Source organism: Pseudophryne corroboree, assembly GCF_028390025.1.
Source record: "Pseudophryne corroboree isolate aPseCor3 chromosome 3 unlocalized genomic scaffold, aPseCor3.hap2 SUPER_3_unloc_2, whole genome shotgun sequence".
NCBI lineage: Eukaryota > Metazoa > Chordata > Amphibia > Anura > Myobatrachidae > Pseudophryne > Pseudophryne corroboree.
Window position 1 is genome coordinate 1,676,031 of NW_026967508.1, and position 18,060 is coordinate 1,694,090.

General features: G+C 47.6%; 1 protein-coding gene across 1 annotated transcript; it reads left to right on the forward strand.

Annotated features, from left to right (window-relative positions):
* Positions 1-1,412: 1,412 nt before the first annotated feature.
* LOC134983619 (oocyte zinc finger protein XlCOF6.1-like) lies at positions 1,413-17,378 on the forward strand. The gene is made up of 6 exons (XM_063949295.1): positions 1,413-1,445; positions 1,531-1,645; positions 3,575-3,672; positions 14,277-14,388; positions 16,289-16,379; positions 16,556-17,378. Exons 1-6 carry the CDS (start codon positions 1,413-1,415, stop codon positions 17,376-17,378), a joined length of 1,272 nt encoding a protein of 423 aa, XP_063805365.1.
* The last annotated feature ends 682 nt before the right edge of the window (positions 17,379-18,060 follow it).

An 18,060-nucleotide genomic window follows, 5' to 3' on the forward strand; every position in this document is an offset into this window, starting at 1 on the left:
TGTATACCTGGCACTGTGGGGGCATTTGTGGATCTGGTACTGTGGGGGCATTTGTATACCTGGCACTGTGGGGGCATTTGTATACCTGGCACTGTGGGGGCATTTGTATACCTGGCACTGCACTATCGGGGGCATATAATGTAAATTTTGGCTCATACTGTGTGGTATAATGTGAAAGGGGTAGCAGTACTAGATAGTATAAGGGGTCCTACTATTGTGGTGCATAATGCGTATAAGGGGTGTATGGTGTGGTAAACTACACTGAAGGCCACGCCCCCTTTTGAGTGACCATGCCCCCTTTAAGTGGCCACGCCCCCTTTTCCGGAGCGCGCGCTTAATTACAAACCTCACAATTCCATACCTCCACTTAAAAATTTCCACTTCAACCACTGGTTGTGTATATTTTAATAGAGAATGATATACGCTTGTATGTTGTTAGAATATTAAATATATTTGTAAGAACATAGACTAATAAGTGGGAGGAGTCAGGGATAGTAAGGGGAGGAGTCACAGAGGTGGGCCTGTGTGCTTCAAAAATGCCAGGGCCTATTTTTAGTCCCAGTCCGGCCCTGGTATCCGTATTATAACCTGAGATTCTATTATTTAACCTCGGTTAATTAAATCTGACGTTATCAAATGGTATTTTCATTGTTTTCTGAATTAATTTGGGATAAGCCCTGATTGATTAGCAAGTTAATTGACTTTCCGCTGTACAGTGTACATAGAATACCTGTAGTGTTTATCCATACATTACAAATGGTCACCATGCTCTCTCTTGCTCTCCGGGGTAGCATGTTGGGTAGGAGGAGCCTCTCTGTGTCAGCAGGCAGAGACTGAGTGACAGCTTGGCAGGCTTGCTGTACAGAAGCACTGTGTGGATTGGTCCTTTCATACACCAGGTCAGTGATGTCACAGCAGCTCAGTGTGATCTTTCTGACCTTTATCAACTTCCATCAAGATCTGGGCGGAGCTACAGATGTCTGAATAGAGGGGACAGGTGATACTTGTGTAATAGAGCTACACTGGTCCCTTTCCATCATGTATAACTTGCTATTCCCTCCATCTTACTGTACAGATGTGTTCTCATACATTATTGCTGCAGTGGCACCAAATAGTTCCTCTTGACTGAGTCTCTGAATCTGCATGCGTAGTGCTACCATGCATCGTCTCCAGCTTTTTTCCATACCAAGTTCCAGTTGTGCTTCGTTACAGACTCAGTCGTATACAGATATTTGTGTCACATATCAGCACAGTCTCCTGGTGCGTCCTAGTCACATCACGTTGTTACTAAGACTCATATTGAGCAAAAAAGACGCCCAGGCTGCTGCATGGCGTATTGAGGTTAGGTGTATGAGGACACATCTGTATATGCTTACGCTTGTTTCACTAGGTTACTAATGTATAAAGGACACATGGCAAATAGGAAATCTGGTCTGATCAGGAAGGTATAACACAAGCCATAAAGGGTTTATCTCATTTCATTAAATCGGACATTCTTAAACTCTTAGTTATTGCTCTATGGTTATTTAGGGTGAGGACCTGACTGGTATTAAAGTAGAAGATCTAAAAGAGGAAGAGGAGGAGATGTATGTGATGGGTGATCACCCGTGTAAGGAGGTGGAAATCCCTACAGATATCGGCACAGGTGAGTAATAATCACTAAGTACAGAACAGAGTCACATATTAGCCATGTTCTGTCGCTAACAGCATTCACGAGCCATCAATCCACGTTAGACTCCTGCTCTCCCCTGACCACCTCCCTCCCCTGGAGTTCAGAGAACTCCACAACTGCAAAAGAAAAGTTAAAGAAAACTGCATTAGCAGTAAGATATATCATCCCCTTCTCTGTGGGCACTTCAAACAAAATCCCTTTAGTCGAAGATAGTGGAGGGGTCTAAATGGAGAAGGAGGCAGCAGACAACTGTAGTTGGCAGAGGTACCTTCTCCAGGACAGTGCCCTTTGCACCCAATGTATCTCAGTGTTCCCTTACATGGACAATGGAGAAGTAGAATGTATTAGGCGAGTAGTGCAGAAACCAATCACATTTATACATAAAATAAATATTATTAAACACATTTATAAATTATAAACATTGTGTCCTAGTGCTGGTGGCTATCAGGGAAGAACTGATTGGCTGTGGGAGCTGTCAGAGGCACCACTACCAGCCAAGCCGCTTAGTCCTCAGAGGAGGGTCATGAGGGACAAACTGAAGTCTCTCAATAAGAGAAGGTAGATCTGTGATGGATGGAAGGGCGAATGTAGGATCATGAATGAGGATGATGGTGGAAGGGAGAATGTAGGATCATGAATGAGGATGATGGTGGAAGGGAGAATGTAGGATCATGAATGAGGTGATGATGGAGGGGAGACTGTAGGATCATAATGAGGATAACGATGGAAGGGAGAATGTAGGATCATGAATGAGGATGACAATGGAGGGAAGAATGTAAGATCATGAATGAGGATGAAGGTGGAAGGGAGAAGGTAGAATCATGAATGAGGATGACGATGGAAGGGAGAATGTAGGATCATGAATGAGGATGACGATGGAAGGTAGAATGTAGGATCATGAATGAGGATGACGATGGAAGGGATAATGTAGGAACATGAATGAGGATGACTATGGAAGGGAGAATGTAGGATCGTGAATGAGGATGACGATGGAAGGGAGAATGTAGGATCATGAATGAGGATGGAGTTGGAAAGGAGACTGTAGGATCATGAATGAGGATGACTATGGAAGGGAGAATATAGGATCATGAATGAGGATGACTATGAAAGGGAGAATGTAGGATCATGAATGAGGATGACGATGGAAGGAAGAATGTAGGATCATGAATGAGGATGACGATGGAAGGGAGAATGTAGGATCATGAATGAGGATGATGATGGAAGGGAGAATGTAGGATCATGAATGAGGATGAAGTTGGAAGGGAGACTGTAGGATCATGAATGAGGATGACTATGGAAGGGAGAATATAGGATCATGAATGAGGATGACTATGGAAGGGAGAATGTAGGATCATGAATGAGGATGACTATGGAAGGGAGAATGTAGGATCATGAATGAGGATGACGATGGAAGGAAGAATGTAGGATCATGAATGAGGATGACGATGGAAGGGAGAATGTAGAATCATGAATGAGGATGATGATGGAAGGGAGAATGTAGGATCATGAAATTTTACTAAGTCTGTGAGTCTCTTGGAATCCAGTGCCTACAGGTTGTGTATTTGACAGGACTTTTATCTTGGTTAATATATAATTCAAGGATGATATAATCCGTTTCCCAGCAGATACTTAGGGGCTTATGCAGAGTTGTGCGCAAGGTACCCATAATTGCTCCTGCACTGTGTATTCTCCCGTATGTAGCCATGTACGTATCTCTTCATCTGCACCACCCTTGTATGTAAGCTGAATTACAAAGTCCTTATTGCTGTTAATGCACACTTACACTAGCCATATCCCTGGTGCAACATATCCGCCTGATAACTTGTATCAGGACCACCTAGATAAACATCATCTGATAATCCCATATATACAATGTACTCAGTCACTGTGTGTCTCCTACAGATGGGGCCAGTAACGGGAATACCCCAGAGAGATGTCCCCGTCCTCTGTATTCCCAGGATCACACAGAGGAGAATCACAGTGTCCCACAGGAGGGTCAGGTAGGTGGAAACACCAAAATATCAGTGACTCCTCATTGTATGATCTGTAGTGATGCTGTAGCAGTGTTATTATTTTATTTAATCTCTGTTTATTTAATCTGCATTATCCCATTCCTCCCACTGTGTATAATATATATAATATGGGAGTGGGGGCCTTGGTTTCTCCACAATACTGGGCCCCTTTCCCCAGGTGTCCTGCTCCAGAGTATCCCCTGCTGAGTCCTGCTCACAAACCTCTACTAGGCCCCAGAGTATAAGAAAGGAGGGTAACCACTGAGGCAGTGGGGTGTAATACGCTCTGTGCCTGTCTCTGTGTGAGGTCTCCCATGAGCGGCTTTATCATCCAGTGTTGGTGTTTCCTCATGGGCTCTTCTGGTGACCTGTCAGACTATCCTTCCACTCAGCACCCACCTGACAGCGTTTAACATCAACAACCATGTTCCTTATTACTCATATAAACCACAGAGGGACATCGTACAGTAATAACTCTTCCCAGGTGGCATGGCCAGAATGGGCTAAGCCTTCATTTAGGAGATGCTGATGTCTGGCTCTAGTCACACGCACATTATTACACTGTTATTTTATTGTTTCTCTAGCATCAACAAGGCATACTGGGGACTTATTACGATGGGGTATAGACGGTGTCCAAATGAGCCAGTGTACTTTAAATTTCTTCAACTGGGTGTGCTGGCTCCTCCCCTCTATGCCCCCTCCCACAGGCAGTTTAGAAAAATGTGCCCTCGGGAGAGGATGCACATCTCTGCAGCTCCAGAGAGTTTTCTTCAGTTTATTTTAAAACTTAGTTATTTTCAGTATGCTGTTTGGGCAACAGCATACCTGCACCGGGGGAGTTAGGGAGGGGACGGTTTCCGGTCTCTTCAGGTGTCAGAGCCGCTTCCCCGCAGCAGGACCACCGTCCTGAGAGGATATTGTACAGTGGGGCACTGCGCCTTAGCGGTCGCAATCACAGCATGCCGCACACCCCTAACATTGCCTGAAGGTGAGAAGAGTGGGGAGTACAAACCGGGGGCCCCGCTAGGGGGACCGCAAAGACCGGTCATAGCAAATTGCTGGATGATGCATGCCATTCATACGTGGGCTACTAAATTTCAGGAGGTACTCTTGGGGGATATGTCCCTGGTCACTACGGTGACTCTCATAAAACACATTCGAGACACTTCGCACGTCCTGTGTGACTCTCTCAAGGAGATAGGCAATATTAATGCTAGGACCACTGCTATGGCAGTGTCGGCGCGCAGAGCTTTGTGGCTGCGTCAGTGGATAGCAGACGCAGAGTCCTAGCGCAGCGTAGAGTCTCTTCCTTTTTCAGGGGATTGGCTATTCAGGGTTGGGTTGGATACGTGGATTTCCAAGGTTACTGCGGCAAAATCCATGTTCCTCCCCTCTGGGGCCCCGCCGGGTAGGCGTTCCTACCCAGTCCTTTCGCTCTACCATCTTCAGATCAAGAGCCGCCTCTGGCGGCTTCACCGCGGCGAGAGGCACCAGAGGTAAGACCAGAAAACCGTCTGCCGCAGTTTCTCAGAAACAACACCAGTTCAGCTTCCACTAAGGCCTCAGCATGACTGTGCCTCCCCAGCCCGAGGGGACCTCGAGGTGGGAGCTCAACTACGTCACTTCAGCCGAGTCTGGGAAAGCTCCTGCCACGATTCCTGGGTAAGGGACCTAATTTCTCTGGGCTACAAGCTGGAGTTCGACTGTGCTCCTCCCCAACGATTTTTCAAATCAAGCTTACCAGTTTTGGAGGATACTCGAGTTACACTGCAACAGACCATCCAAAAGTTGGTCCAATCCCAAGTCATTGTGCTAGTGCCACTGCAACAACAGGGAAAGGGTTGCTACTCCAACCTGTTTGTGGTACCGAAACCGGATGGTTCGGTAACGCCCATTTTGAATAAAAAATTCTTGAACCCTTACCTGAAGGTTTTCAAGTTCAAGACGGAATCTTTGCGAGCAGTGATTGCGGGTATGGAAGAACAGAAGTTCATGGTCTCGCTAGATATAAAGGACGCTTATCTCCATATTCCAATTACCTGCAGTTCGCCCTGCTGAACGATCACTACCAGTTCCAGGCGCTACCCTTTGGACTGTCTACTCCGGGATCGAGCTGTTCAGGTTCAGTCGGACAACGCCACGGCCGTGGCTTGTATCAATCGACAAGGAGGGACAAAAAGCAGAGCCTGCACGCGAGAGGTATCACGGATACTCCTCTGGGCGGAAAGAAATGCAAGAGCCAGGTCGGCCGTCTTCATACCAGGGGTGGACAACTGGGAGGCGGACTTCCTCAGTCATCACGATCTCCACTCGGGGGAGTGGGGCCTACACCAGCAGGTGTTTCAACAAATCATCAATCTGTGGGGCTGTCCACAGATAGACATGATGGCATCTCGGCTCAAGAAGAAGCTTCTATGGTATTGTTTGAGAACCAGGGATCCTCAGGCGAGGACAGTAGATGCACTGACGACGCCTTGGCCTTACCGGCTGGTCTACCCGTTTCCTCCGATTCCTCTGCTCCCGAGGTTGCTGAAGCGAATCAGGAATCAAAGAGTCCAGGCAATTCTGATTGGCCTCGAAGGGCATGGTACGCGGATCTTCTGGACATGTCCGTAAAAGACCCTTGGCCTCTGCCAATGAGAAGAGATCTTCAACAAGGACCGTTCGTCTACCCAGGCTTACGACGACTTCGTTTGGCGGCATGGTGGTTGAGCGGAACATCCTAGCTCACAAAAGCCTTAACAAAAAGGCTATTGCAACAATGGTTCAGGCCAGAAAACCTGTGACGTCAAAACACTATCATCATATCTGGAAATTATATGTCTCTTGGTGCGAGGAGCACAAATTTCCTCCTACGGAATTCAGCCTGGGACGTTTCTTACGATTTCTGCAGGCTGGTGTGGATATGGGCTTACGTCTGGGCTCCCTTAAGGTCCAGATTTCAGCCCTCTCTGTTTTTTTCCAGAAGAAGTTGGCAATATGGCCTGAAGTTCAGACCTTCTAGCAAGGAGTGCTTCACCTACAGCCTCCCTTTGTGCCACCAACGGCACCCGGGGATTTGAATGTGGTTTCGGATTTTCTACAATCCTCCTGGTTTGAAACACTGATGAAAGTAGAAGTCAAGTACTTTACATTGAAGACTGTAATGTTATTGGCCCTGGCTTCTGCTAGACGTGTCTCAGAATTGGGGTTTTTATTGTTTGAAAGTCCTTACTTGGTCTTTTACGAAGACAGAGCAGAGCTCAGGACTCTGCAGCAGTTCCTGCCAAAGGTTGTATCTGCATTCCATTTAAACCAAACTATTGTGGTTCTGTCTAGTTCTGGCACTTCTGCTCCTCCGGAGGCTTTGGACGCTGTGCGAGCCTTGAAGATCTATGTCAAGAGGACAGCTCGGATCAGAAAGACTGATTCCCTGTTTGTGCTATATGATTCAAAGAAAATAGGATTTTAATTACCTACCGGTAAATCCTTTTCTCGTAGTCCGTAGAGGATGCTGGGGTTCCATTTAGTACCATGGGGTATAGACTGGTCGCTTGCGAGCTATGGGCACTTTAAGAGTTTTTAATAGTGTGGGCTGGCTCCTCCCTCTATGCCCCTCCTACCAGACTCAGTCTAGAAACTGTGCCCGAGGAGATGGACATACTTTGAGAGAAGGAAATACACAGATAGTGGTGAGATTTACACCAGCTCACACCTAATTGAAAAACCATGCTAACCAGCATGCAGCATGAAGAAACCATGCTAACCAGCATGCAACATGAAGAAACCATGCTAACCAGCATGAAACAAGAACAGCAACAGCTGAACCAACACTTAACCAAGTAATAATGCAGGAAAACGAAGCACCGGGCTGGCGCCCAGCATCCTCTACGGACTACGAGAAAAGGATTTACCGGTAGGTAATTTAAAATCTTATTTTCTCTTACATCCTAGAGCAGGGCTGGCCAAACCGGTCCTCGAGATCTACCAACAGTTCATGTTTTCCAGACCTCCTGGAGATCTGTAGAATTGTCAGTTAGGAATGAATGCAGCACATCTTCATTAGTAATGCCTACACCTGTGCACCAGCTAGGTGGTCTGGAAAATGTGAACTGTTGGTAGATCTCGAGGACCGGTTTGGCCACCTCTGTCCTAGAGGATGCTGGGGTTCCATTTAGTACCATGGGGATGTACCAAAGCTCCCAGTATGGGAGGGAGAGTGCTGAGGCTCCTGCAGAACAGATTGACCAAACATTAGGTCCCCAGAGGCCAAAGTATCGAACTTGTAGTACTTAGCAAACGCGTTCGACCCTGACCAAGTAGCTGCTCGACAAAGCTGTAAAGCCAAGACACCCCGGGCAGCCGCTTAGGAAGAACCCACTTTACGAGTAGAGTGGGCCTGAACCGATCTTGGAATTGGCAATCCTGCCGTAGAATAAGCATGCTGGATAGCAAGCCGGTCCAGCGAGAAAACGTCTGCATAGAAGCAGGACACCCAATCCTGTTGTGATCATAAAGGACAAACAGTGCATTCAACTACCTGTGACGAGAAGTTCTCTACACATATACCCTCAAAGCCCACACAACATCCAAGGACTTTGAGGGAATTGAGGTGTCAGTAGCCACTGGCACCACAATAGGTTGGTTGACATATGAAACCGACGCAACCTTTGGAAGAAATTGCTGATGCGTTCTGAGCTCAGCTCTATCCTCATGGAAAATCAAATAGGGGCTCTTGTGCGACAATGCCCCCAATACTGATACACGTCTTGCAGATGCCAATGCCAACAGTGGGACAGCCTTCCAAGTAAGAAACCTTATGTCCACCTCCTGTAAAGGCTCAAACTAATCCGATCGCAGGAACTGCAGCACCATATGAAGATCGCAAGGTGCCGTAGGAGGCACAAAGGGTGGTTGGATGTGCAGAACTCCTTTCAAGAATGTCGGAACCTCCGGGAGAGCAGCCAAATGTTTCTGGAAGAAAATGGACAAGGCCGAAATCTGGACCTTTATGGAGCCCAAGTGTAGGCCCACATCCACACCTGCTTGTAGAAAGAGGAGAAAACCGTCCCAGTTGAAACACCACCGTAGGACACTTCTTGGATTCACACCAAGACACACACATTTTCCAAAACCGATGGTAATGTTTAGAAGTTACTCCCTTCCCAGCCTGTATCCGTGTAGGTAGTGTTCACTCTAGGAGTGAAAAGGGGCATGGCGCCGGACTCCGGGGGCATATGGGCACGCGCCCGAAACGGGGCGCGGCCACGCAAATTAGGGCGCGTGGCCACACCTACGTCATTTTAGGGGGCGGGGCGGCCCACAGACGCTACTATAGAGAGCGTCTGTGGCCGGCGACGTCACTGTTGGGGGCGTGCCCAGCACCTCTGTCGGTGCTGGGCTTCCCCCAGCTCTCTCCCAATGCGTGAATGGATACACGCCGGGAGGGCTGGAAGCGGGCGGCTGTTCTAGCAGGGCGCCGCAAAAGGGGCAGGGAGGGTTTTGCCTGCCAAAAAACGGGCAGGGCGCGGCGCCCTGCTGAAACAGCCTAGAGTGAACACTAGTGTAGGAATTACCATTCTTCTGAATGCCCTTCCAAGCTAAGATCTGGCGTTCACCTCCATGCCGTCAAACGTAGCCGTAGCAAATCTTGATAAGCGAACAGCTCCTGTTGAAGAAGGTCCTCGCGAAGTGGAAGAGGCCTCGGATCCCCCAGGAGTAATTCCAGCAGATCCGCGTACCAAGCCCTTCTTGGCCAGTCCGGAGCAATGAGGATCGCTTGAACTCATGTTCTTTTTATTAGTTTGAGAATCCTTGGGATGAGTGGAACACCCACAGAGGTACTAGTGCGTCCACCGCCACTGCTGGTGGGTCTCTCGACCTGGAACAGTACCTACGAAGCTTCTTGTTGAAGGGAGAGGCCATCGTGGCTATCTGAGAGACACCCCATCGGCTCAACACCTTTGCGAACACCTCTGGGTGGAGGTCCCATTCTCCTAGATGGAGATCGTGTCTGTTGAGGAAGTCGGCTTCCCAGTTGTCCACTCCCGGAATGAAGATTGCTGACCGTGCCACCGCGTGCATTTCTGCCCAGAGGAGGATTCTTGTTACCTCTGACATTGCCGCTCTGCTCTTCATTCCGCCCTGTCGGTATATGTAGGACACCGCTGTGACATTGTCCGACTGAAGAAGATTGGCTTGATTGTGCAGAAGATGTGCCGCCTGTAGAAGGCCGTTGTATATGGCCCTTAGTTCCAGAATGTTTATTGGAAGGATGGTTTCCAGACTTGACAACTTTCCTCAGAAGTTTTCCCCTTGGTTGACCGCTCCCCAACCTCTGAGAATGCATCCGTGGTTAGAAGGATCCAATTCTGAATCCCGAACTTACGGCCCTTTAGAAGGTGAGAGGTTTGCAGCCACCAGAGAAGTGAAATTCTGGCTGTCTGCGACCGACGTATCTGCTGGTGCATGTGAAGATGTGATCCCGACCATTTGTCCAGGAGATCCAGTTGGAAAGACCTTGCATGGAAACTTCCGTACTGTCTAACCTCGTAGGAGGCAACCATCTTCCCCAGAAGGCAAATGCACTGATGAACTGCTGCCCAGGCTGGCCTCAGGACATCCTGGACCATTGATTGGATCACCAACGCTTTCTCCATTGGTAGAAACACCCCCTGCACTTCCATGTCGAGAATCATCCCCAGGAAGGAACGCCTCCTTGTCGGCTCTAAATGTGAAATTGGAAGATTCAGGCTCCCCCCAAGATCCGGGGACAGTTGATACGAGAGAGTAACCCTCTGTAACAACATCTCCCTGGAGGATGTTAAGATCGTTCAGATATGGAATTATGTCCACTTCCTGTTTGTGGAGTAGGAGCATAATCGCTGCTATGGCCTTGGAGAAACCAAGTGCAGTGTCTGGAACTGGAAGTGACATTGTCGTAGTGTAACCTTCGATAGGCCTGGAGACCACTCTCAGACTCCATCCTGAATTGAACACCCACCAGTAGGGGTTCAATGACCTTAGGCTTGAATAGTAACCCTTGTTATGTAGATGAGGTGGAACTGGAATAATGACATTTGTTGTCAAACGTTTGCATAACTTCCAGCGGTATTGTACATTCTGCCTGAGCAGCTAGCAAGCATGATTTGAAGAATCTGTGAGGCGGGACTACTAGAAACTCCAGTCTGCACCCCTGGACAACCTAACCTTTCCCAGGTGTCTAGGCAGGATATCGCCCAGATGTATTACTGAAATCTTTTTAGTCTCGCTCCCACCTGCCTGATCCCCAGGCAGTGAGGTCCACCGTCAAAACGAAGGTTTTGAGAAGGCAGAACCCGAAATCCGTTCCTGGGAACCTGGCGATGCAGGTTTTCTGGATTTTCCCCAACGTCCTCTAAAGGAAGTGGAGGAACCTTTGGATTTATGTTTAAACCTTGCGGTTTGAAAGGATTGCCGTGTAGGTGTAGAAATTCTGGTCTGTGCAGCTGCGGAAGGAAGATATGTCGACTTACCCGCAGTTGGCTTGGATTTTCACGTATCCAGTGTGTCCCAACAGGCCTCACCTATGAAGGGCGGACTCTCCATACCTGTCTTGGATTCTGTATCCGCAGTCCAGTGGTGTAGCCACCATCCCCTGCGTCTCTAAACTGCCAGAGCAGTGGTCCCTGCATTACGCAGGCCAATCTCCTTCTTCATGGCCTCCAGCCATGAAGCCTGCAGAATCCTGTATGTGACATAGAAACAAGTAAATGTCTCTCCTACACATAGAATCTAAATCATCAAGTAAGGAGCCTGACCACGTCACTATAGACCCAGAAATCTCCGCAATAGTGGGTCTCTGAGTCACACCTGTAGCAGTGCACAGTATTAGAGAGTAGTCTCAATCTGCGATCAGCCGAATCCCTTATGGAGGTTGTACCCCCAGCTTTGACAATCTAGATACTTTTTAGGGATTTGGATCATATCTCTGGGTGTACTCAGGTTTTTCCCAAATAAGGAGTTTAACTCCCTAAATGCTGGGAAGGTAACCGAGGGTTCCTTTATTACATTTAAATAAGATACCTCATCCCTAATAGTCTCAACATATGTTGCACCGCTCATATATCATGCATTATGTGGGCAAGTGTACACTTTTTAGGGTACATAGGGGGTCATTCCGAGTTGTTCGCTCGTTAGATTTTTTCGCAACGGAGCGATTAGTCGCAAACTGCGCATGCGCAATGTTCGCAGTGCGCCTGCGCCAAGTAAATCTGCACAAAAGTTTGGTAATTTACTCACGGCCTAACAAAGATTTTTCTTCGTTCTGGTGATCGTAGTGTGATTGACAGGAAGTGGGTATTTCTGGGCGGAAACTGTCCGTTTTATGGGTGTGTGCGAAAAAACGCTGGCATTTCTGGGAAAAACGCGGGAGTGTCTGAAGAAACGGGGGAGTGTCTGGGCGAACGCTGGGTGTGTTTGTGACGTCAAACCAGGAACGAAACTGACTGAACTGATCGCAGTGTAGGAGTAAGTCTCGAGCTACTCAGAAACTGCTAAAAAATTTCTATTCGCAATTCTGCTAATCTTTCGTTCGCAATTCTGCTAAACTAAGATACACTCCCAGAGGGCGGCGGCTTAGCGTGTGCAATGCTGCTAAAAGCAGCTAGAGAGCGAACAACTCGGAATGAGGGCCGTAGTTGGGGTGAGAGTCACTGCTGTGTCCCTAGACTTCTCAAAACTGTGGCTCCTTTCCAGTATGGGATACATTTGAATAAATATACGTTATAGTACACCTTATGGAGGCTACCCCCGGGAGTTCTGCCCCAGAAGCCTGAGTTTTGAGTATGGTATAGACTCCCCAGTGTATGTGGAGGGTAGCGCCTCCTGTCAGCGTCTTCTGCAGGGAGAAAATGGCGCTGGTGAGTGCTGGATCCGCTCTGAGGAGAAGTCCCGCCACCTGTAATGGCGCGCGTCTTCCCGCACAAATTGTATTATACTGGCCTGAGGTATTTTGTTGCTAACAGCAGGATTAGCCCCTATTAGCATTCTGTGACCAGTATAAGGTGTTTGCGCTGGCCCAGGACGCCCCTCACAATGCCGTACACCAAGTGCCGCTGAGCCTTCCGGAGCGATGACTGCTGCGCTCCCACCCTTGTGCCACTATTCCCGCCGGCTACCCGCTTCCCGGGCCGCCAGCGCTGTACTCACCACTCTTCTTTCTTCTGGCTCTGTTAGGGGGTGGCGGGAGTGAGCGGTCACCTCCGTGGGCTTGCGATCAGCACCCTCAGTAGCTCAGTGTCCTGTCAGCGGAGATAGAGAACCATTAACTTCAAGAGTTGGTTCCACCCCTCCCCCCAAGTCCCACAAAGCAGGGAGGCTGTTGCCAGCAGCCTTCCTGTACCTAACTAACTCAGAAAATAATAAAACTAGAAAAACTCCTAGGAGCTCCCCTAGCTGTGACCGTCTCCTCCGGGCACGTTTTCTAAACTGAGTCTGGTAGGAGGGGCATAGAGGGAGGAGCCAGCCCACACTATTAACCTCTTAAAGTGCCAGTGGCTCCCAAGGGACCCGTCTAATCCCCATGGTACTAAATGGAACCTCAGCATCCTCTAGGACAGGGGTTCTCAAACTCGGTCCTCGGGAGCCCACACAGTGCATGTTTTGCAGGTAACCCAGCAGGTGCACGGGTGTATTAATTACTCACAGACACATTTTAAAAGGTGCACAGGTGGAGCTAATTATTTCACTTGTGATTCTGTGAGGAGACCTGCAAAACATGCACTGTGTGTGCCCCAGAGGACCGAGTTTGAGAACCCCTGCTCTAGGGTGTAAGAGAAAAAGGGTTGCCCTGCTTCTAAGCAGTCTATTGCTTGTTGGCTTAAGTTGACTATACGACAGGCCTATGTGTCGGCAGCCTTACCTATTACACAATCTCTGAAGACCCACTGTACAAGATCAGTGGGGTCTTCCTGGGCGGCTGCCCGTGGAGTCTCGGCCTTGCAACTTTGCTGAGCTGCTACCTGGTTGGGGAAGAATACCTTTGTGATGTTCTACAAGTTTGATACCCTGGCCAAAGAGGATACCCAGTTTGGGCCGGCGGTACTGCAGATGTCTCCGCACGTTCCCGCCCGTTCTGGAAGCTTTGGGACGTCCCCATCGTACGAAGTCCCCAGTATCCCTTATGAATGCTAAAGAAAATAGGATTTTAAATACCTACCGGTAAATCCTTTTCTCGTAGACCATAAGGGATACTGGGCACCCGCCTCAGTGCGTTGACTTTCTGCAGGTTGTTTCTTATTTATAAGTTTACCTGTTCGGCTGTTGCTGTTTGGTTGCCAGCCGTTGCTGGTCGGTTTATGTTGTGGTGTGCTGGTGTGTGAATCTCACCACTTGTTATGTTCCTTCTCTCAAGTATGTCCAGTCTCCTTCGGCACTATTTTACCTATAACTGCCTGTGAGAGGGGGCATAGAGGGGAGGAGCCCAGCACACCCAATTGAAGAAACTTAAAGTGCACCGGCTCCTTTGATCCCCGTCTATACCCCATCGTATTAAGTCCCCAGTATCCCTTATGGACAACGAGAAAAGGATTTACCGATAGGTATTTTAAAATCCTATTTTTGTGGTAATTTAGGGTGAGGACCGGACTGATTATAAAGTAGAAGATATAAAAGAGGAAGAGGAGACGTATGTGTGTGGTGATCAGCAATGTAAGGAGGAGGAAATCCCTAAATATATCATCACAGGTGAGTAATAATCATTACAGAACAGAGAGGTGGATGTATTACATTGCCGGCTGCAGTTGTTAATGGTGTGGACCAGCATCACCTCTGGGTTGCGATGAAGCAGATCCACATATCGGCAGAATGTACCAGTTTACTCCTTCTGCACATCATGTCACTGTGTGTTACCCAGTCCAGAGATCTGACCAGTCTCCTCCCCACACTCTCTCTGGTGTATCTCATACATCAGGAGCCATCAGCCCCTATTATACTCCTGCTCTCCCCCTCACATCATGTCACTGTGTGTTACCAGCCCAGAGATCTGACCAGTCTCCTCCCCACACTCTCTCTGGTGTATCTCATACATCAGGAGCCATCAGCCCCTATTATACCCCTGCTCTCCCCCTCACATCATGTCACGGTGTGTTACCAGCCCAGAGATCTGACCAGTCTCCTCCCCACACTCTCTCTGGTGTATCTCATACATCAGGAGCCATCAGCCCCTATTATACCCCTGCTCTCCCCCTCACATCATGTCACGGTGTGTTACCAGCCCAGAGATCTGACCAGTCTCCTCCCCACACTCTCTGGTGTATCTCATACATCAGGATACATCCGCTCCTATTATACTCCTGCTCTCCCCCCTCACATCATGTCACTGTGTGTTACCAGGCCAGAGATATGACCAGTCTCCTCCCCACACTCTCTAGTGTATCTCATACATCAGGAGCCATCAGCCCCTATTATACTCCTACTCTCCCTCTCACATCATGTCACTGTGTTACACAGCCCAGAGATCTGACCAGTCTCCTCCCCACACTCTCTGGTGTATCTCATACATCAGGAGCCATCAGCCCCTATTATACTCCTGCTCTTCCCCTCACATCATGTCACTGTGTGTTACCAGCCCAGAGATCTGACCAGTCTCCTCCCCACACTCTCTGGTGTATCTCATACATCAGGAGCCATCAGCCCCTATTATACTCCTGCTCTCCCCCTCACATCATGTCACTGTGTTACCAGCCCAGAGATCTGACCAGTCTCCTCCCTCCTGGTGTCTCCCAGTACAGAGGCTTCTGTCTGATCTGTTTTCAGAGAACTGTGATTTAAGAGATACAAGCACTGACTAATGGGAAGAGACCCTATGTAACAATACTCATGACACTCCATGCACTTTGCCACATGTGACCGTACCTGTGATACTCCTTGTACATTAGCACATATGACAGTACCTGTGTTACACCTTATTATTTATTTATTACCAGTTATTTCTATAGCGCACAAATATTCTGCAGCGCTTTATGAGGAATATTTGGTCATTCACATCAGTCCGTGCCCCATTGGAGCATACAATCTGTATTCCTTACCACATGTACAAGCACACACTTACACGCTAGGCTTAATTTTGTTTGGAGCTAATTAACCTACCTGTATATTTTTGGAGTGTGGGAGGAAACTCGCGCAAACTTGGGGAGAATATACAAACTCCACACAGTTATAGTGGACATTTAACCCATGACCTCAGTGCTGTGAGGCAGTAATACTAACCATTACACCATCCGTTTTGCTCTTCTACATTATCACATGTGACCGTACCCGTGATACTTTACCACATGTGGTACTCCTTGTACAATGACACCTGTTACAGTAACTGCAGTACTCCTCCTTGTACAGTACCTCATGTGACAGTATTATTATTATTATTATCATCGTTTATATGGTGCCAAAAGGGATCCGCACTGTCCAATTAGAGTACATAAAGGAATTATACCAGTGATACTCCTTGTACAGTGCAACCTGTGACAGTACCTGCGGTACTCCTTGTACACATGTGACCATATGTCCTTCATTGATTGGCTGTAAATGTTGGGGAAATGTATTTTAATCCTATTGTTCTAAAAAAATGTATATATATATTCTACAGAAATATTGGCAGATGGACACAACAGCAGGAATAACTCATGGCAACATCTCCTTACTGCTCCAGATTGCAAACTAGAAGATAAAGACATGATGCAAGATTTTACAGGAGAAATCCCCATTGCTTCCAGTATACATCCAGTACCTCACAGTGCAATTACATCAGCCGACCCATCCAGTCGTGACGGATGCCCTGATAAATCGGATACCGTTACACACAATACAGAGGAAACACTTATTAAGCTATACCGGTGTTGTGTGTGTGTGGCAGGAGTTTTACACAGAAATCGGGTCTCGTCAGGCATCGGAAAACTCACATAGGTGTAAAGCCATGCTCCTATTATGAATGCAGAAAATGTTACGAGTCTTTCCTTATTCCCAATCACAGAGTTCACAAAGATAAAACGTCATATCTATGCACTGAGTGTGGGGCCTGTTTTCCACATCAATCCAAACTTGCTAGACATATGAGGAATCACACGGGGGAGAAACCGTTTCCCTGCTCTGACTGCGGGAAACGCTTTAAACAGAATGCAGATCTTATTAAGCATCAGAGAACTCACACAGGGGAGAAGCCGTTTTCGTGTCCCGACTGTGGGAAATGTTTTACACGCAAACAAACTCTTGTTTGCCATCAGCGAACTCACACAGGCGAGAAGCCGTATCCCTGTTCTGAGTGTGGGAAATGTTTTACACGTAAACCTAGTCTAATTTGCCATCAACGAACTCACACAGGCGAGAAGCCGTTTACCTGTTCTGAGTGTGAGAGAGGTTTCCGTTTTCAATCGTGTCTTATCAAACATCAGAGAAGTCACACAGTAGAGAAGCTGTTCCTATGCTTTCAGTGTGGGAAATGTTTTACCTGTAAATCAAGCCTTTCTTACCATCAACGAATTCACACAGTTAGTAAGTCGTTTGCATGTTCTGAATGTGGCAAATGTTTTCGGTTCCAAGTAAGTCTTAATAAGCATCAGAGAGTTCACACAGGTGAGATGCCATTTACTTGTTCTGACTGTGGGAAACGTTTTCGGTTCCAACCAAATCTTATTACACATCAGAGAAGCCACAGACTTGAGGACAAACCTACGTTGTAATTGTGTTTCTAATGATTGACGTAAAGATCCCATCTTGTTAAATATCAGAGACTCCACAATGAAGAAAAGCAAATTCCAGCAGCTGAAGGATGAGAAATTGAATTGTAATTGCACTTTAAGCTTTATGGCTGAAATTTGCATAATTTATTATTTTTTTTACTATATGCTCATTATTCTACGTAATGTAGACGAAAGTCATTGGACCCCTGCGCAAGCTAAATGGTGAGCTCCTGCAGAGGACATGCGTTTGCGAAGGTATGACACTGGTAGAGGGGCACTGATTAGATTGTTTGCTAACGAATTGACTTGCCGGAAGAGCTAACCAAGTATGAAAAGGGGATCATCGTAGGTTGTGCAATGTCATGTTTGCAGGGTGACACTGGACTGGTATACAGAGAATTCGGTAACCCGGATGGACTGGCCCGCTCAAAGTCCAGATCTTATCTCAATTGAGAACCTCCAGAACAAATTCATAGCGACTCGACCTTCTTCACTGTCACATTTGGTCAATGTACTTAAGGTGGAATGGCAAAACATACCGCCTGCTGTTGTCCAGGAACTTGTGGACAGTTTGGCAAGAAGAGTGTCTACAGTAATCACTGCACAGGGTGGACCTACAAAGTACCGACGTCAATAACATCTCGATCTATTTTCTGTCAGTGTCCAATCGTTTTTGTCTACT